At 44.7% G+C, this 27,005-nt stretch overlaps 1 protein-coding gene across 1 annotated transcript in view; it reads left to right on the plus strand.

Moving 5' to 3' along the window:
* LOC110501775 (titin) overlaps positions 1-27,005 on the plus strand; it is a 176,725-nt gene that overhangs the window by 147,407 nt on the left and 2,313 nt on the right. The window contains exons 164-190 of the mRNA XM_036959133.1: positions 273-572; positions 654-956; positions 1,112-1,417; positions 1,525-3,291; positions 3,498-3,791; positions 3,925-4,206; positions 4,322-4,621; positions 4,736-6,802; positions 6,906-7,208; positions 7,318-7,629; positions 7,737-8,027; positions 8,125-8,424; positions 8,534-8,839; positions 9,201-9,503; positions 9,684-9,965; positions 10,108-10,701; positions 10,819-11,109; positions 11,211-11,510; positions 16,892-17,194; positions 17,397-17,699; positions 17,802-18,386; positions 18,508-18,813; positions 18,933-19,232; positions 19,364-19,939; positions 20,025-20,330; positions 20,440-21,036; positions 21,223-26,955. Coding sequence (XP_036815028.1) covers positions 273-572; positions 654-956; positions 1,112-1,417; positions 1,525-3,291; positions 3,498-3,791; positions 3,925-4,206; positions 4,322-4,621; positions 4,736-6,802; positions 6,906-7,208; positions 7,318-7,629; positions 7,737-8,027; positions 8,125-8,424; positions 8,534-8,839; positions 9,201-9,503; positions 9,684-9,965; positions 10,108-10,701; positions 10,819-11,109; positions 11,211-11,510; positions 16,892-17,194; positions 17,397-17,699; positions 17,802-18,386; positions 18,508-18,813; positions 18,933-19,232; positions 19,364-19,939; positions 20,025-20,330; positions 20,440-21,036; positions 21,223-26,955 — 17,910 coding nt within the window. The remainder of the gene's footprint in view (positions 1-272; positions 573-653; positions 957-1,111; positions 1,418-1,524; positions 3,292-3,497; positions 3,792-3,924; positions 4,207-4,321; positions 4,622-4,735; positions 6,803-6,905; positions 7,209-7,317; positions 7,630-7,736; positions 8,028-8,124; positions 8,425-8,533; positions 8,840-9,200; positions 9,504-9,683; positions 9,966-10,107; positions 10,702-10,818; positions 11,110-11,210; positions 11,511-16,891; positions 17,195-17,396; positions 17,700-17,801; positions 18,387-18,507; positions 18,814-18,932; positions 19,233-19,363; positions 19,940-20,024; positions 20,331-20,439; positions 21,037-21,222; positions 26,956-27,005) is intronic.

A 27,005-nucleotide genomic window follows, 5' to 3' on the forward strand; every position in this document is an offset into this window, starting at 1 on the left:
TTTGGTACCTATATTTAATAATAATAATAATACATTGAATTTATCATGTGCAGTGAATGCATTAAAATAAATAAAAACAGCAAACATCTAGACAGGGAAACTGACACATTATTATTAAAGGAGCCAGGAGTCTGAATTGACTTCAGGTGGTCTGTGAGTGCATTCCAGAGGTGGTATTGAAAACCATATGGAAAATGACTCAATACAAAGTATGTCTAATGTGCGATTGAGCAAAATGAGAAAATAAATGTCTAATGTTCTGTCATTATTAGATAAACCTGGACCACCACCTGGCGAGATTCAGCTCAAGAAGGTCACTGCTAACAGTATCACCATCATGTGGGATCCTCCTGAGGATGAGGGTGGTGCTATGGTCACCCACTACATTGTGGAGAAACGGGAGGCCAGTAGAATTCAATGGTCCATTATCTCTGAGAATTGGGCGGAATGTATCGTGAATGTCCCAAGACTGATCAAAGGCAATGAGTACATCTTCCGTGTCCGGGGAGTTAACAAATATGGAGTTGGAGACCCACTGGAATCTGAACCCGTAGAGGCAAAGAATGCATTTGGTAAGGATAAAACATACGGCATCTGTCCAGCTACCTGAACATATTGTATTATGGTCCTAACATGCTTATATTCTTTTGCAGTTCCTCCAAGTCAACCTTCCAAGCCTCAAGTAACCATGATCACACACTCTTCAATGACGGTGGTATGGGAAAGACCTGGATTTGATGGCGGAAGTGACATAAACGGATATTACCTGGAAAAACGAGAGAAGACAAGCTTGCGTTGGTTCAAGGTTATCAAAGACACCATTCGTGACACGAGACAGAAAGTCAGCAACCTGCTCACTGGAAAGGACTATCAGTATCGTGTATGTGCCGTTAACAAGGCTGGAGCTGGTCCGTACTCCAAAGAGTCTGACCTCTTCAAAGCTGCTGACGCAGTTGGTAAGTGATTCTCCTCATTGCAATACTTACATTTGCATTTTTGTTATTGCTCTTATCCTGAGCAACTTAAAGTCAGAACATAGAAGGTTTCATGTTTCTTCTACTACTTGTTTATTTAGTTTCTCTTACATTTGACAATGTATTCCTAATTCTAGACATACCAGGTGAACCAACCAAACTCAGAGTAGTCGACTCCACCAAAACATCCATCACCCTGGGCTGGGTGGCGCCAGTGTATGATGGTGGCAGCGAGATTACCAGCTACATTGTTGAGCAGATGAACTCTGAAGAAAGGGAATGGGTTGTCATCAGCCACAATGGAGAAGTGAGGACAACAGAGTATGTTGTGAATCACCTGAAACCAGGAACCTATTACTTCTTCCGTGTATCTGCAGTCAACTGTCTGGGACCCAGTCAACCAATCGAGATGTACCAGCCTGTTCAATCCAAGGATATTCTTGGTTCGTAATAAAATATTTACAACATTGTATTACTTAACATTGTATTTACTTAACTTACTTGACAAATCTCTTACCTATTTTTCTATCTTTCCCTATCCGTCTAACAGAGGAAGCCGATCTCAATTTGGATGTTCCCATGACAACTCAATACACTGCCAAGGCAGGAAGGGATATTGAGGTGTTTATTCCACTGAAGGGCAGACCTGCACCAAACTGTACATGGAGAAGACATGACAAGAACATGGCCAGCGATGCAAGATACACTATCACCAGCACAGAACGTACAACAGTTCTTGTCATTCCAAAGGTCACCCGCGACGACTGCGGCAAATACTACCTGGAGATTGAGAATGGTGTTGGAGAGTCCAAGTTCGTCACTGTGTCTGTCAAGGTTCTTGACACCCCATCCACTTGTCAGAAACTGATCATCAAGAATGTCACCAGAGGAAAGTTGACCCTGAGCTGGGATGCTCCTCTAATCGATGGTGGTTCCCCAGTCACCAACTACATTGTGGAGAAGAAAGACGCTAACAACAGAGCGTATACAGTCGTGTCATCAGAATGCCCCAACACATCATACAAGATCGACGGTCTGTCGGATGAAATCGCCTACTTCTTTAGAGTGTCTGCTGAGAATGAGCATGGTACTGGTGATACATGTGAGACTGCAGAGCCAGTCAGGGCCACTGAGACCCCCGGACCAGTCAAAGAGCTGGTCGTGACAGACGCTACTAAGACATCAGTGACACTTCACTGGAGCAAGCCCGACCATGATGGTGGTAGCTACATTTCAGACTATGTCATTGAGACAAAAACTAAAGAGGAAGAAACCTGGACTGTTGCTACAACATGCAAGCGTTGCACATGTGAAGTTAAAAACCTGAAGGAAAATTCTATTGTAGACTTTAGAGTGTTTTCTAAGAATGAGAATGGCAACAGTGACTTCTCTCAGATTGGGCCCATAACAGTAAAGGAGTTTATTATTCCACCTGAGGCCAACATGATAGATTATCCAAATGGCGAACTCTTTGTTCGCGTCGGTCAAAACATCCATATTGAGTTGCCATTTAAGGGTAAACCAAAACCATCCGTTGGATGGATGAAGGAAAACATTCCCTTGAAAGAAAGTGAACAGATTCGCTTCCGTGAAACAGACAACAAAGTGTCTATAACAGTCAGAAGTGCAAAGAAAGAGAATGCAGGCCTATACACATTGATTCTGGACAACAAGCTTATCAAGAACTTCTTTGATATCAATGTGATCACTCTCGGACCCCCCTCTGTGCCAGTTGGACCGGTCCGATTTGATGAGATCAAAGCACAGGGCATCATTATATCTTGGGATGAACCACAGGACAATGGAGGTGGAGACATCACTTGCTACAGTGTGGAGAAACGAGAGACGGCCCATGCTAACTGGAAAATGGTTTGCTCTAGTGTGGTGAGGACAACATTCAAGATACCCAACCTTGTCAAGGGCACAGAGTACCAGTTTAGAGTGCGTGCAGAGAACAAATATGGAGTGAGCAATCCTTTGAATTCACCAGACGTGATCGCCCAACACCAGTACATGCCACCAGGTGCACCAGGAAAACCAGTCACATACAACATTACCAGTGATGGCATGACTATCCAATGGGAAGCACCCAGCTTTGATGGTGGCTCACCAATCACTGGCTACCATGTTGAAAAGAAGGACAGAAACAGCCTTCTGTGGACCAAGGTCAATTCCAGCATAATATCTGCCCGTGACTACAGAATCATTCAGCTGATTGAAGGACTGGAGTATTCCTTCAGAGTGTATGCAGAGAATAATGCTGGCCTGAGTCCTGTCAGTGAACAGAGCAAACATGCCCTTGCAATCTCCCCAGTTGGTGAGTACACAATGTTTATGACTGTCTATGACAGATGTTATAATGTAGCTGTTATAAAGGCTTTATGAATGCATACATAATAGGGGCTATAGTAAAAGGTTACCTTGTTGTTTTTTCCACAATGAACAGTGTGCTATCATGAATGTGATAACTTTATGAGTAAACACTTTACACATTTAGCAACCTGACCTTTCACTTCCCCTTAGATCCACCTGGTACTCCTAACGTCATTGATGTCACACGAGACACCGTCACACTTAAATGGGATACACCCAAGAAAGATGGAGGCTTTAAGATTGTGGCGTACAGTGTGGAGCGACGCCAAGGCAGAGGCAAATGGTTGAGATGCAACTTCACAGACATTAGTGATTTGCAATTCACCATCACCGGACTTTCTGCTGGTGATCGCTATGAATTCAGAGTGATTGCCAGAAATGCTGTCGGCACAGTCAGTCCACCCACGCAGTCTTCTGGCTATGTAATGACCAAAGATGAAAGTGGTAATATACATTATATTAAATATATATTCAATATATTAAATATACATTATACTGTAAATGATACAACCTAAGTTTGTCTGTATGTGATTAAATGTAGCATTAATTGTATGTTTTTGTGTCTTTCTCTGTTTAGTTTCTCCCGACATTGAGTTCAGTGCTGATACTGCTCTTGTGTACAAGGCTGGTGAAAACATCAAACTGAACTGCAGTATCACTGGACGACCAGTGCCTCAGGTCATATGGTACAAGAACGGTAAAGAGGTCGACAAGAAGATGTTGATTGATATCACAACTAACATCGGCTCCAGCAGCCTTTTCATCAGAGATGCTGATCGCGACCACCGCGGAGTGTACATGGTGGAAGCCAAGAACAGCTCTGGAACAAAGACAGAGAGTGTCAACATCAGAGTCTCAGGTTGGTTTATAGATACAGTAGATTGTTACATTCTTTATTGTCTCTCAAATTGTGATGAAAATTATTTAAGTGGATGGATTCATGCTTAACCATTAGCAATGTATGCTTTCTTCAGATACCCCTGGACCACCTGAGGGACCAGTCCGTTTCACTGGTATCACTACAGAAAAGGCAACTGTCTGGTGGAACCCGCCAGAGAACGATGGATGTGCTGCAATCCTCTATTATACGGTGGAGAAGAGAGAAACATCTAGGATCTCCTGGGCAATGGTGACAAGCAAGTGTGAAGCTTGTTCATTCAACGCCACCAAGCTGATCAAGGGAAACGAGTACCAGTTCCGGATCTCTGCTGTCAACAAGTTCGGAGTTGGACGTCCTCTTGACTCTGATTCATTCATTGCACAGATGCAATTCAGTAAGTTCCACCAACCAACAACTACTAAAGTGATCACTGACATGTATACTTATGTGTTATTAACTTCAATTATTATGTTTAACTAACACAAACAAATGTTGTTTTGTTTCACAGCCGTTCCAGAAGCCCCAGGAACACCAGACGCCACAAATGTGACTGGAGACACCATCACAATAGGCTGGACAAGACCCAGATCAGATGGTGGAAATGAGATCAAGCACTACATCCTGGAGAGACGTGAGAAGAAGAGTTTGCAATGGGTGAAGGTTTCATCTAAAAGACCAATCACTGAGCTCAGACACAGAGTGACACACCTGACTGAAGGTAATGAATATGAATTCCGTGTCATGGCTGAAAATGGTGCCGGAATCGGACCAGCAAGCAGCACATCAAGACTCTTCAAGTGCAGAGAGCCAACAAGCGCACCAAGTGCTCCTTCACTGGTGAAGGTCACCGACTCCACAAAGTCATCTGTCACCCTGGAATGGATCAAGCCTGTGTTCGACGGTGGAATGGAGATAATTGGCTATGTCATTGAGATGTGCAAGGCAAGCCTTAATGAATGGCACCAAGTCAATAGAACAACTTGCATCAACACCACATACACCGCTAAAGGTTTAATGGCGGGTGAGGAATATAGGTTCCGTGTGCGTGCAGTGAATGGGTCTGGAAAAGGAGAAGCATGTGCAGTTCCTAATCCAGTGCAAGCTGTTGATAGACTGACGTCACCAGAAATCACCCTTGATGCAGACTTCAAACAGACACACGTCGTGAAGAACGGTGCCACCGTCACTCTTCATATTGCCTTCTGTGGTAAACCAGCTCCGCTGGCTACATGGACCAAGGCAAGTGGAGAACTTGGTGTTATGACAGATGTCAACACAACTGACACATACAGTACCTTGACCATTGAGAGCTGTACCAGATATGACTCTGGGAAATATACCTTATCTCTTGAGAACAACGGTGGCCGCAAATCTATCACATTTACTGTGAAGGTGCTTGATACACCTGGACCTCCAGGAGCTATCAGCTTCAAGGATGTGACCAGAGGAGCTCTGACAATGCTGTGGGACGCTCCAGCCAACGACGGTGGAGCCCGTATTCAGCACTACATTGTAGAAAAGCGTGAGGCTAGTCGTCTCAGCTGGAAGTCAGTCAGCGAAAAATCCTCACGTCAAATGATCAGAATGACCAACCTAGGCATAGGTGTGCCTTACCTGTTCAGAGTCATCGCTGAAAATATGTATGGCAGGGGAGAACCCTGTGAGATGACTGAACCAATTACTGCAACTGAGGTGCCTGCTCCACCCAAGAGTCTTGACATCATTGACACTACTAATTCCACTGCTATCTTGGCCTGGCTGAAACCTGAACACGACGGTGGCAGCCGCATCACAGGTTACATTGCTGAAGCCAAAGCAAAGGACTCTGATCGCTGGGTTGTTGGCGGTCAAACCAAACTCCTGAAGTTAGTCATTGAGGGCTTGATTGAGAACACAGAATATGACTTCCGTGTCAAGGCTATCAATGAGGCTGGTATCAGTGTCCCAAGAGATGCCTTAGCATCCGTTGTCATCAAGGAGCCTAAGATTGAGCCCACAGCAGATCTCAGTGGCATAACCAACCAGCTCATCACATGCAAGACTCACGATGCATTCACCATTGATATCCCCATCAGTGGCAGACCAGCTCCAAAGGCCACCTGGAAACTGGAGGAGATGAAGCTAAAAGAGACTGATAGAGTGATCATCAAGACTACCACAGAAAAAACCACCCTGGTGGTAAAAGACAGCAAGAGAGCAGACAGTGGAAAATACTACCTCACTCTGGACAATGCCGCCGGAGCAAAGACATTTGCTGTTAGTGTCAACGTTGTTGGAAGACCCACTCCACCCGTAGGACCCATTGGAATCTCTGCAGTGTCATCAGAAGGCTGTTCATTGGCTTGGACAGCACCAGAGGATGACGGTGGAACGGATATAGACAACTACATCATTGAGAAACGTGAATCTGGATCTACATCCTGGCAAGTGGTGAACTCAAGTTGTAAACGCACCACGATCAAAGTCAGCCATCTGACCAAATACATGGAGTACACCTTCCGTGTCTCTGCTGAGAGCAAGTATGGCGTGAGCAAGTCCATCGAATCCTCAGCTGTTGTCATTGAGCATCCATTCGGTAAGTTCTATGTACCTACATGTGTTAAATCAATTTACATTTGCTGTAATAGTTTGAAAAAGACACTAACGATGAATTGTATTTATCTTATTCTCAATATCAGTTCCACCAAGTCCACCAACCCGCCCAGATGTGGTGACAGTATCTGCTACTGCTATTGGGATCAAGTGGGATCTGCCATATGCTGATGGCGGCAGCAAGGTGACTGGATACTGGATAGAGAAGAAGGAGAGAAACACCATTCTTTGGGTCAGGGAGAACAAGCTCCCATGCCTGGATACCCAATTCAAAGTCTCCAGTCTCATTGAGGGCCTGGAGTACCAGTTCAGAGTTTATGCAATGAATATTTCTGGTCTCAGCAAAGCCAGTGAGGCCTCAAGACCAGTAGTGGCTTTGAACCCAGTCGGTAAGTGCAACATTCAAAGGACATTTTTCTAAACATTTTGAGTCTCTTTGATCCATGTTGACATTTGACCTTTCTGCTGATTGTACATTCTTATTCTGTTTCCATGTAGATCCTCCTGGTAAACCAGAGGTGACTGATGTCACAAGGTCCTCAGCTACTATTGCATGGGGTATACCATTCAATGATGGTGGCAGCAAGATTGTCGGATACGTCGTGGAGCGCAAGCCATGGAGTGATGATGAGTGGGATGATGCCCACTGGTTGAAGTGTAACTACACCACCATCACGGAGACTCACTTCACAGTCAGAGGACTGGGTGAAGGAGAAATCTTTGAATTCCGTGTCATTGCCAGAAATGGAGCCGGAGTTCACAGTGCACCATCTGAAACAACAGGACCGATCACCTGCAAGGATGAATACAGTAAGTTACTGTTAGATACTGTTAAGTGACTGTTACGTTTACTCGTAGATAAACGTACATTTCACCACATTTATTTTTTATGATTTATATTTTATTTTTGTCTATAGCTCCTCCCAAAGCTGAACTTGACAGCTCTCTTGTTGGAGAGCACGTCACTGTCCGGGCTGGGTCAGACCTGGTCCTTGATGGTGTAGTTGGTGGTAAACCCGAACCCATAGTATGGTGGGCCAAGGGTGACAAGGTGCTGGAGCTGGGAGAGAAATACTCCCTGACATACACCAGTTCAAGAGCCATGGCCATCATCAAGTCCTGCAACAGAAATGACACTGGAAGATATGTTCTGACCGCGAAGAACGCCAGTGGAACCAAGACAGTGGCTGTCAATGTTAAAGTACTCGGTAAGAACATGGAAACAAATTGGAGCTCAACAAAATGTCTTCTTACACTGACTATTACCATAATAACACATTTGTATGTTTCACTCTGTATTTCCAGATACACCAGGGCCTCCTGAGGACAAGATCACAATCACCAGGGTGACAGAGGAGAAGTGCACTGTGTCTTGGAAGATCCCTCTGGAGGACGGTGGAGATCTGGTCACTCATTACATTGTTGATAGGCGTGAGACCAGCAGACTCAACTGGGTGATCATGGAGACTGAGTGCAAGACTCTGTCTTGTGTCAGCTCCAAACTGATCAAGAACAACGAGTACGTATTCCGTGTCAGAGGAGTCAACAAGTTCGGACCTGGTGTGCCCTTGGAGTCCGAGCCTGTCATCGCCAGAAACGCATACAGTAAGTGTGCATCCAGTGGCCATCTCATTTTAGTAGATTCAAAACAATTTTAGTCTGATTCTAAGGCAAACCCTTATTAAACATGATTTTTTCCCCTATATCATTGCAGCTATCCCATCACAACCTGGAGCACCAGAGGTCACGGCTGTAGGAAAAGAGCACGTCATCATTGAATGGATGAAACCTGAGAGTGATGGTGGAAGTGAGATAAAGAATTACCTGGTGGACAAACGTGAGAAGAGCAGCTCCAGATGGACTAGGGTCAATAAGACCTTTACCATCTACGACATCCGCCTGAAGATCTCTGGTCTGCTGGAAGGCAGTGATTACCAGTTCCGTGTTACAGCCGTGAACACAGCTGGAAACAGCCAGCCCAGTGAAGCCTCTCAGTATGCCTACTGTAGAGAGCCAACATGTACGTTTTTTAATGTTATTTTTATTTTACCTTTATTTTACTAGGCAAGTCAGTTAAGAACAAATTCTTATTTTCAATGATGGCCTAGGAACAGTGGGTTAACTGCCTGTTCAGGGGCAGAACGACAGATTTGTACCTTGTCAGCTTGGCGATTTGAACTTGCTACCTTTCGGTTACTAGTCCAACGCTCTAACCACTAGGCTACCCTGCCGCCAGTGATTAAACAGTCATTGTCTTATAATCCATCTTTAGAATCTTACCGTTTTTGTTTCTAAAAGTTGACTTATGGTTGACTTTTGAAACACTGAAAAACTACTGCTGTTGAATAACCCATACTGTATTTTGTCTTTACCGATTCCAGACACTCCAGCCCCTCCTTCAATTCCACGTGTGATAGATTCCACCAAGCATAGCATTAGCTTGCAATGGACCAGACCAATGTATGATGGTGGTGCTGATGTTGTTGGCTACGTGGTGGAGGTGCTTGAGGAAGGAACCGAGCAGTGGTACAGGGCCACTCAGAAGACTCTGAAGACCAATTTGTTTGTTGCCGCTGGACTTCAAAGCAACAAGAAGTACAGCTTCCGCGTCGCAGGAGTCAATAGTAATGGCACTGGGGAATTCAGCGAACCAAGTGTGGAAATTGAGCCGGTTGAGAAACTTTGTAAGTTTGTTTTTATGCTTTTACTGTCAATACTTCACAATGGCAGCATTAGTAATGTAAATGGTAACTTGGTACAACTGCCGTTTATACCAATGTATACATTGAAGCCCAGCCACTCCTTTACACTTTTACAGTTTTTATACATATGTTGTTAACATGCTGTCATTTTGGTCCCAACAGCAATCCCTGATCTTGATCTTCCTGATGATCTGAAGAAGACGGTGTGTCTGAGAGCTGGTAACACTCTGAGGCTGTTTGTCAATGTGACTGGAAGACCTGCACCAGTATTGACCTGGAGGAAACCTGGCATTGACCTGCAGAGCCGTGGGTTCATTGATACAACTGACAGTTACACTCAACTGATTGTTGAGAAGGTCCATCGTTACGATTCTGGCAAATACACCATTGAGGCTGAAAATCCATCTGGCAAGAAATCAGCAACCATTCTCGTCAAAGTTTATGGTATGTTATGAGGTTACGTTGTCATACTTAAGATGGTTAAATGATTAAGAACTATCTGTAAACCATATAATTATTTAAAGAATAGTGAATTATATGATCTCTGTGCTGTGAACAGTCAGTTAATCCTTTCTGTATTTTCCAGACACTCCTGGACCACCCGGTTCAGTTAGAGTCAAAGACTACACAAAGGAGTCTGTCGTCATCACATGGGATGTACCAAGTATTGATGGTGGAGCCCCTGTGAACAACTACATCATTGAGAAACGTGAAGCTTCAATGAAATCCTACAAGACCGTTACAACAGAATGCAGGAAGACCTTGTTCAGAATTACTGGCCTGGAGGAATCAGTACACTACTTCTTCAGAGTGTTACCAGAGAATATATATGGTGTTGGAGAACCATGTGAAATACCTGAATCAGTGTTGATCTGTGAAGTTCCCAGCCTTCCTCAGGATCTGCACATTGTGGATATCGGCAAGACCTCAGCAATCCTGAACTGGGAAAGACCTCTTCACGATGGTGGAAGCAGACTGACGGGCTACGTCATTGAAGCTAACATCGTTGGATCAGACAGATGGAGTGCAGTGGCCACCGTTAAACAGTCCATGTCCCAGCACACCGTCACTGGTCTGACAGAGAAGGAGACTTATCTCTTCAGAATCAGAGCTACAAACAGCAGAGGAGTCAGCGAGCCTAGGGAGATTACAGGACCTGTGGTCGTTCAGGAACAACTACGTATGTTATATTCTGAATAATATCTGATATACATGGCAGTTAATCTATTTAAAATATGAAAGGTTAGATACATCTTCGAGATGTTCTAATTTTCAAAAACCATCTTTCCTTTTACAGTGGCACCCTATATTGATCTGACCGGCATACCACAGAAGATTGTCCATGTGCCAGCCGGTAAAAAAATCAACATCAATATTCCTATAAAAGCCCAACCTGCTCCAGTTTGCAGCTGGTCCTTCAATGGTGCAAAGATGAAGGATAGTCTTGACCGGGTTAAGATTGAGTCTAATGGAAAATACACCAAACTGACTGTGCGTGAGACAACCATTGATGACACTGGTAGCTACACTCTTCAAGTGAAGAATTCCATAGGAACTGCAACAGAGATACTCAAAGTTATCATTCTTGGTAAGTGTGTGTGTTCTTGGAAAGCTTCCATACTTGTGTTTGTGCGTTCTTATGTTTTTGTTACTGCGTCAAGTACTAACCGTCTGCTTATTTCTATCTAGATAAACCTGGAATACCCATTGGACCAATCACAGTTGATGCTGTTGATGCCACATCGGTAACGGTCAGCTGGGAGCCACCAGAGAAGGATGGCGGTGCCAACGTCAGTGGCTATGTTGTTGAGCAGCGTGACGCTCACCGCCCCGGATGGCTACCAGTGTCCGAATCCGTCACAAGACCCACATTCAAGTTCACCAGATTGTCTGAGGGAACTGAGTACGTGTTCCGTGTGGCTGCAACCAACCGCTTCGGCATTGGAGGATTCTTGCAGTCTGAAGTTGTTGAATGCAAGAGTCTCAAGAGTAAGTCATCGTAAATCATAAAACACATTAAATTCCACCTTTTGACAATATGTATTATACACTATGATTTAAACACCAAAACAGTGAGAAAAGTGCCCAAATTTGTGGACTTAGTTTTGATTTTTACCTCTTTTTCGTGATATCCAATTGGTAGTTACAGTCTAGTCCCATCTTATATTTCACCTTTATTTAACCAGGTAGGCAAGTTGAGAACAAGTTCTCATTTACAATTGCGACCTGGCCAAGATAAAGCAAAGCAGTTCGACACATACAACGACACAGAGTTACACATGGAGTAAAACAAACATACAGTCAATAATACAGTATAAACAAGTCTATATACGATGTGAGCAAATGAGGTGAGATAAGGGAGGTAAAGGCAAAAAGGCCATGGTGGCAAAGTAGATACAATATAGCAAGTAAAACACTGGAATGGTAGATTTGCAATGGGAGAATGTGCAAAGTAGAAATAAAAATAATGGGGGTGCAAAGGAGCAAAATAAATAAATAAATAAAATACAGTAGGGAAAGAGGTAGTTGTTTGGGCTAAATTATAGGTGGGCTATGTACAGGTGCAGTAATCTGTGAGCTGCTCTGACAGTTGGTGCTTAAAGCTAGTGAGGGAGATAAGTGTTTCCAGTTTCAGAGATTTTTGTAGTTCGTTCCAGTCATTGGCAGCAGAGAACTGGAAGGAGAGGCGGCCAAAGAAAGAATTGGTTTTGGGGGTGACTAGAGAGATATACCTGCTGGAGCGTGTGCTACAGGTGGGAGATGCAATGGTGACCAGCGAGCTGAGATAAGGGGGACTTTACCTAGCAGGGTCTTGTAGATGACATGGAGCCAGTGGGTTTGGCGACGAGTATGAAGCGAGGGCCAGCCAACGAGAGCGTACAGGTCGCAATGGTGGGTAGTATATGGGGCTTTGGTGACAAAACGGATTGCACTGTGCTAGACTGCATCCAATTTGTTGAGTAGGGTATTGGAGGCTATTTTGTAAATGACATCGCCAAAGTCAAGGATTGGTAGGATGGTCAGTTTTACAAGGGTATGTTTGGCAGCATGAGTGAAGGATGCTTTGTTGCGAAATAGGAAGCCAATTCTAGATTTAACTTTGGATTGGAGATGTTTGATATGGGTCTGGAAGGAGAGTTTACAGTCTAACCAGACACCTAAGTATTTGTAGTTGTCCACGTATTCTAAGTCGGAGCCGTCCAGAGTAGTACTGTTGGACAGGCGGGTAGGTACAGGTAGCGATCGGTTGAAGAGCATGCATTTAGTTTTACTTGTATTTAAGAGCAATTGGAGGCCACGGAAGGAGAGTTGTATGGCATTGAAGCTTGCCTGGAGGGTTGTTAACACAGTATCCAAAGAAGGGCCAGAAGTATACAGAATGGTGTCGTCTGCATAGAGGTGGATCAGAGACTCACCAGCAGCAAGAGCGACCTCATTGATGTATACAGAGAAGAGAGTCGGTCCAAGAATTGAACCCTGTGGCACCCCCATAGAGACTGCCAGAGGTCCGGACAGCAGACCCTCCGATTTGACACACTGAACTCTATCAGAGAAGTAGTTGGTGAACCAGGCGAGGCAATCATTTGAGAAACCAAGGCTGTCGAGTCTGCCGATGAGGATGTGGTGATTGACAGAGTCGAAAGCCTTGGCCAGATCAATGAATACGGCTGCACAGTAATGTTTCTTATTGATGGCGGTTAAGATATCATTTAGGACCTTGAGCGTGGCTGAGGTGCACCCATGACCAGCTCTGAAACCAGATTGCATAGCAGAGAAGGTATGGTGAGATTCGAAATGGTCGGTAATCTGTTTGTTGACTTGGCTTTCGAAGACCTTAGAAAGGCATGGTAGGATAGATATAGGTCTGTAGCAGTTTGGGTCAAGAGTGTCACCCCCTTTGAAGAGGGGGATGACCGCAGCTGCTTTCCAATCTTTGCGAATCTCAGACGACACGAAAGAGAGGTTGAACAGGCTAGTAATAGGGGTGGCAACAATTTTGGCAGATAATTTTAGAAAGAAAGGGTCCAGATTGTCTAGCCCGGCTGATTTGTAGGGGTCCAGATTTTGCAGCTCATTCAGAACATCAGCTGAGCAGATTTGGGAGAAGGAGAAATGGGGAAGGCTTGGGCGAGTTGTTGTGGGGGGTGCAGTGCTGTTGACCGGGGTAGGAGTAGCCAGGTGGAAAGCATGGCCAGCCGTAGAAAAATGCTTATTGAAATTCTCAATTATGGTGGATTTATCACTGGTGACAGTGTTTCCTATCTTCAGTGCAGTGGGCAGCTGGGAGGAGGGGTTCTTATTCTCCATGGACTTTACAGTGTCCCAGAACTTTTTTGAGTTAGTGTTGCAGGAAACAAATTTCTGCTTGAAAAAGCTAGCCTTGGCTTTTCTAACTGCCTGTGTATAATGGTTTCTAGCTTCCCTGAACAGCTGCATATCACGGGGGCTGTTCGATGCTAATGCAGAACGCCATAGGATGTTTTTTTGTTGGTTAAGGGCAGTCAGGTCTGGGGAGAACCAAGGGCTATATCTATTCCTGGTTCTAAATTTCTTGAATGGGGCATGTTTATTTAAGATGGTTAGGAAGGCATTTAAAAAAAATATCCAGGCATCCTCTACTGACGGGATGAGATCAATATCCTTCCAGGATACCCCGGCCAGGTCGATTAGAAAGGCCTGCTCGCTGAAGTGTTTCAGGGAGCGTTTTACAGTGATGAGTGGAGGTCGTTTGACCGCTGACCCATTACGGATGCAGGCAATGAGGCAGTGATCGCTGAGATCTTGGTTGAAAACAGCAGAGGTGTATTTAGAGGGCAAGTTGGTTAGGATGATATCTATGAGGGTGCCCGTGTTTAAGGCTTTGGGGAGGTACCTGGTAGGTTCATTGATAATTTGTGTGAGGTTGAGGGCATCAAGTTTAGATTGTAGGATGGCTGGGGTGTTAAGCATGTTCCAATTTAGCTCGCCTAGCAGCACAAGCTCTGAAGATAGATGGGGGGCAATCAGTTCACATATGGTGTCCAGAGCACAGCTGGGGGCAGAGGGTGGTCTATAGCAGGCGGCAACGGTGAGAGACTTGTTTTTAGAGAGGTGGATTTTTAAAAGTAGAAGTTCAAATTGTTTGGGTACAGACCTGGATAGTAGGACAGAAATCTGCAGACTATCTTTGCAGTAGATTGCAACACCGCCCCCTTTGGCAGTTCTATCTTGTCTGAAAATGTTGTAGTTTGGAATTAAAATGTCTGAATTTTTGGTGGTCTTCCTAAGCCAGGATTCAGACACAGCTAGAACATCCGGGTTGGCAGAGTGTGCTAAAGCAGTGAATAGAACAAACTTAGGGAGGAGGCTTCTAATGTTAACATGCATGAAACCAAGGCTATTACGGTTACAGAAGTCGTCAAAAGAGAGCGCCTGGGGAATAGGAGTGGAGCTAGGCACTGCAGGGCCTGGATTCACCTCTACATCGCCAAATGAACAGAGTAGTAGTAGAATAAGGGTGCGGCTAAAAGCAATAAGAATTGGTCGTTTAGAACGTCTGGAACAGAGAGTAAAAGGAGGTTTCTGGGGGCGATAAAATAGCATCAAGGTATAATGTACAGACAAAGGTAAGGTAGGAGTGGAGTGGAGGTAAACCTAGGTATTGAGTGATGAAGAGAGAGATATTGTCTATAGAAACATCATTGAAACCAGGAGATGTCATTGCATGTGTGGGTGGTGGAACTAATAGGTTGGATAAGGTATAATGAGCAGGACTAGAGGCTCTACAGTGAAATAAGCCAATAAACACTAACCAGAACAGCAATGGACAAGGCATATTGACATGAAGGAGAGGCATGCTCAGTTGAGTGATCAAAAGGGTCCAGTGAGTGGAGAGGTTGGTTGGGGGTCACGGCGATTTAGACAGCTAAATCGGTAGCAAGCTAGCATAGGAGCAAGCTAGCATAAGATGGAGGTCTGTTATTAGCCAACTCTTGCGGAACGTCAGTAGATTAGTGGGTTTCCGTGTGGTAGAGGGGATGAATCCAAATCACACAACAACAACAAAAATAAAAACAATAGATATAGTTATAGAGGCCCAAGAAAAAAAATAAATCAATAAATAAAAATTAAATAAAAATTGTCCGATTGTCTATTCAGATAGCAGCCGATAAGATAGCCAACGGCTAGCAGGCCGCAGATGAGCGCCCAGGCAACGTTGCGCCGGAGGAGCCAGCCGGACAGTTCCCTCGGGTAGACAACGTCGGCAGTCTAGCCGTGAAGGCCCGGTGGGGCTCCGCGTAGGCAGCAAAACGGGTCCGGATAGGTGACTGCAGCCCAGGAGTGATTGATGGAACTCTTCAGCTGGCTAGCTCCGGAACAATTGATGTTAGCTCCGGAATCGACGAAAGCCGATAGACACACGGATAGCAGCTAGCTAGCTGCGAGATCCAGGCATGGACGTCCAGAGCCAGCGGCCGAAATCCAGGGACATGGAGAGAAAAATTGATCCGATATGTTCCGCTCCGAGCCGCGCTGCGCTGCACCGCGCCGTACAAAACTGGCGATAGATTCTCGAGCCAAAGGACAGCCGATGACCACAAACCGTGGTCAGCTGAGTACCAACGATTAGCCAGTAAATAAGCTAACTAGCTTCTGAACTAGCCCCTGAACCAGCTTCAGAGTAGCTTCTGGACCAGCTTCTGGCTAGCTCCCGGCTAGCTTCTGGCTAATTTCTGGCTAGCCTCTCGGAGGATCACAGATCTGAGGTAAATAATACTTTTTTATATAAATATAAATTGGTGAAACGGATTGCAGGAGAGTGTTCTGAAGATGAGTTTTTGGAAAATTAAAAATGTATGTGAAAAAAAAGTTGTAAATATATATATATACGGGACACGACAGGACGAGGACAAAAATACGTCTGAACTCTCGTACGGACTCGGGAGAGGCGAAGTTCGAGAGCCATGCATCCTCCGAAACACGACCCATCCTCCGAAACACGACCACATTGCTTCTTAACACATTGCTCATTTAACCCGGAGGCCAGCCACACCAATGTGTCAGAGGAAACACTGTACAACTGGCGACCGAAATCAGCATGCATGTGCCCAGCCCGCCACAAGGAGTCACTAGAGCACGAGGGGCATAGCAGTCACTACAGACCCTGGTTCAACCCCAAGCTGTGTCACAGCCGGCCAAACCTTCCCCTAACCCGGACAATTTTGCACTGCCTCTGTGGATTGAACCCGGGTCTGTAGTGACGCCTCTAGCACTGCGATGCAGTGCCTTAGACAGCTACGCCACTCGGGAGGCCCATTTTTGATGAAGTTAAAGAAACGAGATGATGGTGGCATAACTGATCTAATGTGAAATCTCTAATCTCTCCACAGCCGTACCCAGTGCACCAAACAGACCTGATGTACTGGATGTGACTCATGAAGGAATGACCATCACATGGCAGTCACCAGAAGAAGATGGAGGGTCCCAGGTGTCTGGATACATAATTGAGCGCAAAGAGGTCAGATCTGAAAGGTGGATGAGCATCGTTAAGAACCCGGTCACCATGACCAGATACAGATCATCTGGTCTGTGTGAAGGCAATGAGTATGAGTTCCGTGTGATCGCCCTGAACTCAAGAGGCTCGAGCAAACCCAGTATGGCATCTAAACCAGCTATCGCCATGGATCCCATTGGTATGTATCTGTAATCCTCTACCTTGTTTGTCATGCCCAACATTGGAATAGGAAGTAAATTAAATCATGATTATTTTTTACTATTTTGTAATGTGTCATTCAACTCAATGATCTATGGGTCCAATTCCACTGGAACTTAGCACCCATTTCAAAGATGTATGCATTACCACAACTATTCTATTTGTTGTCTTTATCTAAACAGAGCCTCCTAGCATACCACAGTTCCCCATGGTTACAGACACCACCAGAACTTCTGTGTCTCTGGCTTGGAGTCCTCCTGAGGAAGAGGGTGGTTCCGTCGTCACTGGTTACCTGATTGAGATGCAGAAGGTGGACCAGGTGGAATGGACCATGTGCAACACGACACCCATAAAAATCTGTGAATACACTCTGACACACATGCCTCAGGGAGCTGAGTACAAGTTCCGTGTGATGGCCTGCAACGCTGGTGGACCCGGAGAGCCAGTCGAGATCCCAGGAATCGTCAAGGTTATAGAAATGCTCGGTAAGAGATTAAATATGTGTTTAGAGTGCCATGAAGAGCTGTATTTTCTATTTTGCTTTTGAAGCTTGTGTCAAATGTGAACTAATCTAATGATCATTTCAGACTATCCTGACTACGAACTGGACCCCAAATACGAGGAAGGCTATGTGGTCAGACAGGGAGGAGTCATCAGGCTGTCTGTGCCAATCAAGGGTAAACCAGTCCCTATCTGCAAGTGGACAAAGGAAGGCCGAGATGTCTCTCACCGAGCTATGATCGCCACCAATGATGATATCACTGAACTTGTGATCAAAGAAGCCCACAGAGACGACACCGGAACATATGACCTGGTGCTAGAGAATAAATGTGGCAGGAAGGCTGTCTACATCAATGTTAAAGTGATTGGACGTCCAGACGCACCGGAAGGTCCCCTTGAGTTTGATGATATCCAGGCTCGCTCCGTACGAGTCAGCTGGAGACCTCCCTCTCAAGACGGTGGCTCTGATATCCTGGGTTACATCGTTGAAAGGCGTGAGGTATCAAAGGTAGCATGGTACACTGTGGACTCAAGAGTGGTGGACACAGCTCTGGTGGTCAAGGGACTGAAGGAGAATGTTGAATACCACTTCAAGATCACTGCTGAAAACCAATTTGGTGTGAGCAGATCTCTCAAATCAGATGAATGTGTCACTCCGAAGACACCCCTGTGTAAGTATTATTTTTATATTCATAATACTTTTTCTGCAAATGTGAAATGTGTAATTGTGTTAGTTATCATTCCTCACTTCTTCTATTTACAATTATGCAAATATTTGTTTGTATACAACAGCTCCTCCAGAACCTCCAATCAACCCACCAGAGGTTATGGATGTCACAAAGAGCACTGTTGCTCTATCTTGGGGCAGACCAAAGGATGATGGTGGCGCCCGCATTTCAGGATATTACGTTGAGAGGAGAGAGGTGTCCACAGAGAAGTGGGTGCGTCACAACAAGACACACATCACCACTACAATGTACAGTCTCACTGGACTCATCCCTGATGCTGAATACCTGTTCCGTGTCGTGGCACAAAACGACATTGGTCAGAGTGAACCTGGACCAGTATCTGAAAATGTTATATGCAAAGATCCATTTGGTAAGTATATAATAGGTCTTTATATTATACATTTAATAATATATAGAAATAATATAAATAATGCAGTACTTTAAAAGATGAATGATTGCAATTTCATTGTTAACTCTCTCTTTGGATAGACAAACCCGGTCAACCAGGTGAGATTGATATCATCTCTGTTGCCAAAGACTTTATCACTATTCACTGGCTGCGGCCAGAATGTGATGGTGGCAAAGAGATCCTGGGTTACTGGATTGAATTTAGACAGGCAGGAGAAAGTGCCTGGAAGAAATGCAACAAGGAGCGTTCCAAGGACAGACAGTTCACCATGGGTGGTCTGATGGAGGCTACGGAGTACGAGTTCAGAATCCTTGCAGAAAATGAAACCGGAATGAGTAGACCTCGCAGGACTGCCATGGGCATCAAGACTAAACTGAGCTGTACGTTGGTGTAATATTTTAATTGTCAATTATCATAAGATACTGTAAGTGCCTTACATAATGAACATCAGTGCAATGCATCATTGCTTTTCACTTGAAATAATGTTAATTCTCTGATTATATTTCAACAGTGGGAGAGGCTCCTAGTCTCAAGGAAGACATGGCAGATGTCATTGCAAAACTTGGTGAATCAGGAACTCTGACATGCCAGATTATTGGACGTCCCCTTCCTGAAATCAGATGGTACAGATATGGTAAAGAGCTGATCCAGAGTCGCAAGTACAAGATGAGTTCTGATGGTCGCAACCATTCACTGACAGTGGCCACAGATGAACAGGAAGATGAGGGCATATACACTTGCAGAGCTGTCAATGAAGCCGGTGAAACAGAGTCCAGCGGCAAGCTGCGCTTGCAGGCTACACCTGCTTTCCACCCTGGATTCCCATTGAAGGAGAAATACACTGCAGGGTGTGGAACAAGTCTTCGTCTCCATGTTGTCTACATTGGCCGTCCAATTCCTCAAATCATGTGGTTCTATGCAAAGAAGCCTCTCAACGCTTCTGAAAATGTGATCATTGAAAACACTGAGAGTTACACTCATCTGGTTATAAGGAATGTACAGCGTAAGACAAACGCTGGAAAATACAAGGTGCAATTGACCAACAAATTTGGAACTGTTGAAACCACACTCAAGGTTGAAATTCAAGGTAACAGTTTGTTTCCACAACTATTATTGCGATAATATCATTGGTAATTTTATAAACTGAACCAATTTTTTTGCTTTGTTTTCAGATAAACCTACCAAACCCGAGGGGCCTATTGTTGTTGATGCTGTGTTGAAGAGTGCAGTGATCATCAGCTGGAAACCACCGAAGGATGACGGTGGATCAATGATCACCAATTACATTGTGGAGAAACGAGAAGCAAAGGAAGGCGAGCAGTGGCAACTTGTGTCATCGTCAGTCTCAGGAAACACTTGCAGGATTCCAAATCTGATTGAAAATGCTGGATACTACTTCCGTGTTTCTGCTCAGAACCAATATGGAGTCAGTGAGGCACTTGAGGTTCCAAGTGTTCTCATTATCAAGAGTCCATTCGGTAAGTATTCTTGCTGATAGTGATAAATATAGCAAATAGATCATGTTTACTGTAACGATTAAGAGAATAAGGCACTTCTATAAGATCGATCTCATTGTTTGTTCCTCAGAAAAACCTGGAATTCCCATGCAGCCTGTTGTCACAGAAGTGACCAAGGATTCTTGTCTTGTGTTCTGGAAACCACCAAAAGACGATGGAGGTGCAAAGATAAATAACTATTTCCTGGATAAACGAGAGAAGAAACAGAACAAATGGATCGCTTGTACATCCAATGAAATCCATGAGACACATTTCTCTGTAAAAGGCCTTCTTGAGGGCTTTGAGTATGAGTTCCGAGTGAAATGTGAAAACATGGGTGGTGAGAGTGGTTGGAGTGAGGTGTCAGAGGCCATCATTCCCAAATCAGGTCTCACAATGAAACCTCCTGTCTTCAGAGAAGAAATGAGACCAGAAATGATTGTGAAGTTTAAGTCAAATGCTACATTTGTCACCAAAATTGTTGGACATCCCATCCCTGCCGTGAAATGGTACAAGAATGGCAAAGAAATTGTTTCAGATGGAATCAAAATCAAATTGCAAGAATTCAAGGGAGGCTATTACCAACTTATTATTGCCAATGCTGAGGACAGTGACACAGGTGTCTATCAAGTCAGGGCAACAAACCAAGGAGGATCTATCTCTACAACAGTGAATCTGACTGTTGAAGGTAAAAAAAAATTGATAGGCTGTTGAAAAGAGGAAATGTTGTGTTAAACATACATATTTTTATTTTAAAAAGTTTGAAATCCCTTACATTTCAGAACAAATGTAGGTCAGTTTGCATTTTATTTGCATTTGTTAAGAATTGATATACTCAAATAATTTATATTCTTTATCTTCTGTCTACTCCTAGTTCCTGCCAAGATCCACCTACCTCTAGAACTGCAAGGCATGGGGGCAGTACATGCTGTCAAGGGTGAAGTGGTTACCATTAAGATTCCAATCAGTGGCAAACCCGACCCTCAAATCCAATGGCAGAAGGGACCAGAGATCATGGGATCATCTGCCCACACTCAAGTGATTGTCACAAGATCATTTACTTCACTCGTCTTTCCTAAAGGAGTTCAGAAGAAGGATACAGGTTACTATGTAATCACTGCCAAGAACCGATTCGGAGCTGACAAACAGACCATTGAAGTTGCCGTGGCAGATGTACCAGATCCTCCTAAGGGCATTAAAGTCAGTGAAATCACTAGAGATTCCATCACTCTAACCTGGAGTCCTCCTGAAAAAGATGGCGGAAGCCCTATCATCAACTACATTATCCAGAAGTGCCCCACATCAGGTGACAGGTGGATCCGCGCTGGTAAAACCAACGAGCCTAAATACACCATGATCGCTCTGTTTGGCAAGACAAAGTACCAGTTCCGTGTCATTGCGGAGAACCAGTTTGGTCTAAGCGATCATTCTGAACCAACTGAGCCTGTTACAACAATAGAGGATAAATCTGTTATCAGAAACTACGATGAAGAAGTTGATGAAGCTAGAGAAATCACCAAAGAAGAGGCTCCACATTCATCAAAAATCAAGATGGTGGCTGCCCAGTACACAATATCTGAAGAGCTGGCACGTGCCGGAACATTTGGCGTTGTTCATCGCTGTGTTGAAAACAAGTCCAAGAAGACATTCATGGCCAAGTTTATCAAGATTAAAGGTACTGATCAGGAGCTGGTTGCTAGGGAAATTGAGACACTAAATCTTGCTAAACACAAAAACTTCATGTACCTACACGAGTCCTTTGGCAGTTTGGAAGAAATGGTCTTGATCTACGAGTTTATCTCAGGTGTGGACATCTTTGAACGACTTGGCACAGGCAACTTTGAGCTCTCAGAACTGGAGATTGTTAGGTACCTGAGACAGGTGTGCTCAGCTCTGAAGTTCTTGCACAAACTCAACTATGCTCATTTTGAAATCAAACCTGACAACATTGTCTACACCACAAGAAAGAGCACAAACATCAAAATTATTGAAACGGGCCAGGCTAGATTACTGACTCCTGGAGAAAATATCAGAATCAATTTCACTGCACCAGAGTACTGTGCACCTGAAGTCCACTGCCATGGTCTTGTCAGCACTGCAACTGACATGTGGTCAGTTGGTGTGCTAACCTATGTGCTCCTCAGTGGACTTAACCCCTTTGCAGCAGAATCAACCACAAAAATGATTGAAAATATCTCAAATGCAGAATACATCTTTGACAGTGAGGCCTTCAAAGAGACCAGCATCGAAGGTATGGACTTCTGTGACAGACTGCTGTGTAAAGATCTGAAGAAACGTATGACTGCTCATGAAGCTTTGGAACATCCTTGGCTTAGGTTGAAGCTGGAACACCTCAGCACAAAGACTATCAAAACATTGAGACACAGAAGATACTACCAAACATTGGTGAAGAAAGACAGAGAGACAATCGTCTCAGCAGCGCGTGTTGCTTTTGGTGGTGGATTCAGGAGTTACAGAGGTTATGCAGTTGGCAAAGTCAAGATTGCGTACCCTGTAGAAGGTCTGAGAGCCGGTCCAGTCATGCATGGATCTTCAGAGGAAGGTGGGCATGTCAGATTTGTTTGCAACATTGAAAATTACGATGAAACCACAAAAGCAATTTGGTACTTTGGCACCCGCCAGTTAACAGCAAGTCACAAATATGAAATCAGCTACTTCAATGGAGTTGCTAGCATCTACGTCAAGGAAATTGAAACATCTGATGATGGTGTCTACAGATGCAAAGTTGTCAGTCAGGATGGTGAAGATAGCACCTATGGAGAACTCTTCGTTGAAACAGTGAGATGCTATCGTGAACACTTTATTGGACGCTCACTTACAAAGAAGAGAAAGCTTGATAAGCAAAGACTTATGCAAAGACCACCAGAGTTCACTCTGCCTCTGTACAACCGCACTGCTTACATCGGTGAAGATGTTCGTTTTGGTGTAACCATAACAGTGCATCCAGAGCCAACAGTAACATGGTTGAAGGCTGGACAGAAAATCAAACGAAATGATAAGAAGTACACTTTCATTAGTGACAAGGGTCTTTATCAATTGATGATCCACAATCTTGAACTTGATGACGATGCTGAATATACTGTTATGGCCCACAACAAGTTTGGTGAAGATTGTTGCACCGCACGTCTGACAGTGACACCTCACCCTGTTAGTGAAGACACCATGAGGCCAATGTTCAAACGGCTGTTGGCTAATGTGGAGTGTGTAGAGGGCCATAGTGTCCGTTTTGACTTGAGGGTCTCTGGAACACCTGCACCAACCCTGAAGTGGGAGAAGGATGGCAGGCCATTGGAATTCAACCAACAAATCGCAGTTGTCCAAGAGGATGTAGACTATCACGTTCTGCATGTCAGAGAAACTCTTATTGAGGATTCAGGTCTTTACAAAGTTACCGCAACAAACTGTGTTGGATCAGTGTGTTGCCAGGCCACACTGAAGGTGGACCGCATTACATATAAAAGAAGAGAATATAAGAGTGAGGTGGAACAACAGAAGTATGTTCAACAACAAATTGACAAGACACTGAAAATGGCACAATGCCTTTCCACCACTGAAGTTACTGGATTCAACCAAGTGGCTCAAGAGGCTTTGAAACACGCTGCAGACATATACAAGCCAGGAGTGAGCACCAAACACTGCGAGGGTGAATTTGATATCACAGAAGAAAAACCATTCGTAAAGATCGAGGAAAGGAAACTTTGCATGCCATATAAAATTCCTGAGCCACGTGTCCATGATGCAAGTGCTCTGGATGAAGACCTGTTGATTAAACACTTTGTACCTTTGTCTGACATGAAGTGGTACAAGAAACTCAGAGACCAGTACGAAATGCCTGAGCGGATGGAGAAGATTGTACAGAAGAGACAGAAACGCATTCGTCTCTCCAGGTGGGAGCAATTCTATGTCATGCCCCTTCCTAGAATCACTGACCAGTATAGGCCTAGATGGCGTATTCCAAAGCTCACACAAGATGACTTGGAAACAGTAAGACCAGCAAGACGGTCACCTTCTCCTGGATCAGAGGCATCCTTCAGATCAAGAAGACGCTCCCTGGGTGATATGAGTGATGAAGAGCTTCTGCAGCCCATTGACGATTACCTCTCAATGAAGAAAGCTGAGGAGGAAAGGCTCCAACTTGACGAGGAGCTTGAACTTGGCTTCTCTGCCTCCCCAAAAAGCAGCCCTGTCCGGTTCGAGTTATCTGCTCTGCGTCATGAAGCGAAGAAACATGTTGCAAGAAGAGGAGTATCACAAGTAACCGAGCACAAGGTCAAGAGAACAGAAGTTTCACAGTTCATGAGGAGGAGAAGATCACTGTCTCCTACATACATTGAGCTGATGCGCCCTGTTTCTGAGCTGATAAGAGCTCCTCGCCCATGTCCTCTAGAGCCAGAGGAGATTGTGGAAAGGAGATCACCCACCCCTGAGAGGACACGTCCACACTCCCCCAGCCCCCCAGCTTCAGCTGAGAGATCCTCCCGCTCATCCTCAAGATTTGAGAGGTCAGCCAGATTCGACATCATGTCCAGATACGAGTCAAGAAAGGCTGCACTGAAATCTGAGCGCAAGTACCAGACAGTGACCCAAACACCCTTCAGCCTCGACCACGCCCCACGTGTGACCGTGAGAATGCGTTCTCATCGCGTCCCATGTGGTCAGAATACAAAGTTCACTCTGAATGTCCAAGCGAAGCCTGAGGCTGAGATCCAGTGGTTCCACAATGGACAACTGATTCAACAAAGTGAGAAGTTCCGCTTCACAAACATGAGTGGAGTGCTGTCTATACAGATCTGTGATTGTCAGGCAGAGGACAGTGGCACGTACCGTGTTGTTTGCTCAAACTCAAAGGGAGAAGCGTCCGACTATGGTATCCTTGATGTTTCTGAAGGTGAATTCTCCACATATACATCACGTCGTAAAGATGAGGTGGCTCCACAACCATTTGTTCCTGATATCACAAAGACAGACCATTACCACATATCATCCTTCAAGGCAGCTTCCTCCTCAGCAACACACATGGAGGTGAAGGAAAGTAAATCAAAGTTAACTGAAACATATGAAAGATATGATACATCTGAACGATTTGTATCTGCATCTGAAAAATATGCTGCATCCGCTAAGTATGCATCAACTGAATACTTATCATCTGCAGCATCCTTATCGTCAGCATCTTCTGGAAAGTTTGAATTGACTGAAAGATACTTGTCGGGTGAAAGACATGCATCGTCTGAAAGATACGCATCATCAGAAACATATGCTTCATCTGAAACAAAAATTAGGGCTATGGAGGAGTCAGAAGTTGAGCAAGTGACTGTTCATAAAGTCAAGTCGACTCTGGCAGCCAGAATAATAACTAAACCACAGTCTGTAACAGTTAATGAGGGAGAGACTGCTCGATTCACTTGCGACATTGATGGTGAACCAGCACCAACTGTTACATGGATGCATGAGGGACAAGTCATTGTATCCTCTCATCATCGTATGGTGTCAACCACGCAGTACAAGTCTACCTTTGAAATTTCCTCTGTCCAATCTTCTGATGAAGGAAGCTACACACTGGTGGTTGAGAATGCTGAGGGGAGACAAGAGACTCGGTTTAGCCTGACCATTTTCAGAGCAATTGTTGAAGAGGAGTTTGTTGTCTCAGTGAAGTCACCAGAGCCTGGATTCAAGTCTCCTGAACGAGTAGCTTCACCTCCCAGTGTTCCCCCAACCCCTACCTCATCAATCAAGTCTCCTGAACCAATCATGTCACCCGCTAGTGGGAAGTCGCCAACCCCATCAATCAAGTCTCCTGAACCAATTACTTCGCCTCCAAGGGTGAAGTCCCCTCCCCCAGTCAAGTCTCCTGAGCCAGTCATGTCGCCAAAGGGAGTGAAATCACCTCCCAGGATCAAGTCTCCTGAACCAGTTGTATCGCCTCCAAGGGTGAAGTCCCCTCCCCAAGTCAAGTCTCCTGAGCCAATCATGTCGCCAAAGGGAGTAAAATCACCTCCCAGAGTCAAGTCTCCTGAACCAGTTGTCTCACCTCCTAGGGTGAAGTCCCCTCCCCCAGCCAAGTCTCCTGAACCAAAAGGAGTGAGGTCACCTCCCCAAGTCAAGTCTCCTGAACCAAAAGGAGTGAAGTCACCTCCCCAAGTCAAGTCCCCTGAACCAAAAGGAGTGAAGTCACCTCCCCAAGTCAAGTCTCCTGAACCAATCACACCTAAGAGAATCAAATCTCCACTAACTGTGAAATCCCCAACTCCTAAAGCTCCAAAGATTGTCCAACAACTCAACGCCGAAAACTCAAAAGACAAAGTGAGAATGTCCTGTGTATCTGAAAGCAGCGTGAGAGAAGTTGTGTGGTACAGGAATGGAGTGAAACTGACACAGAGCAGTCACTATGAGTTCCACATGTCTGTGGATGGGCATTGTTCCCTCATTATCAATGACCTCTCTGAGAAGGACCAGGGAGAATACTCTTGTGAGCTTATCTCAGAAGGAGGAGTCTCTGCTAAATCTTCATTCTCATTTGTCGGCCAAGTGTTCCAATCCATCTACACTAAAGTCACAGCTTATGTGCAGCAACACATGGCCATGAAAGGTAAGTTCTGCCATAAAAAGTATTTTGATTAAACTCAATTCTGTACCAAT

This window comes from Oncorhynchus mykiss, chromosome 22, assembly GCF_013265735.2.
Source record: "Oncorhynchus mykiss isolate Arlee chromosome 22, USDA_OmykA_1.1, whole genome shotgun sequence".
NCBI classification, from domain to species: Eukaryota; Metazoa; Chordata; class Actinopteri; order Salmoniformes; family Salmonidae; genus Oncorhynchus; species Oncorhynchus mykiss.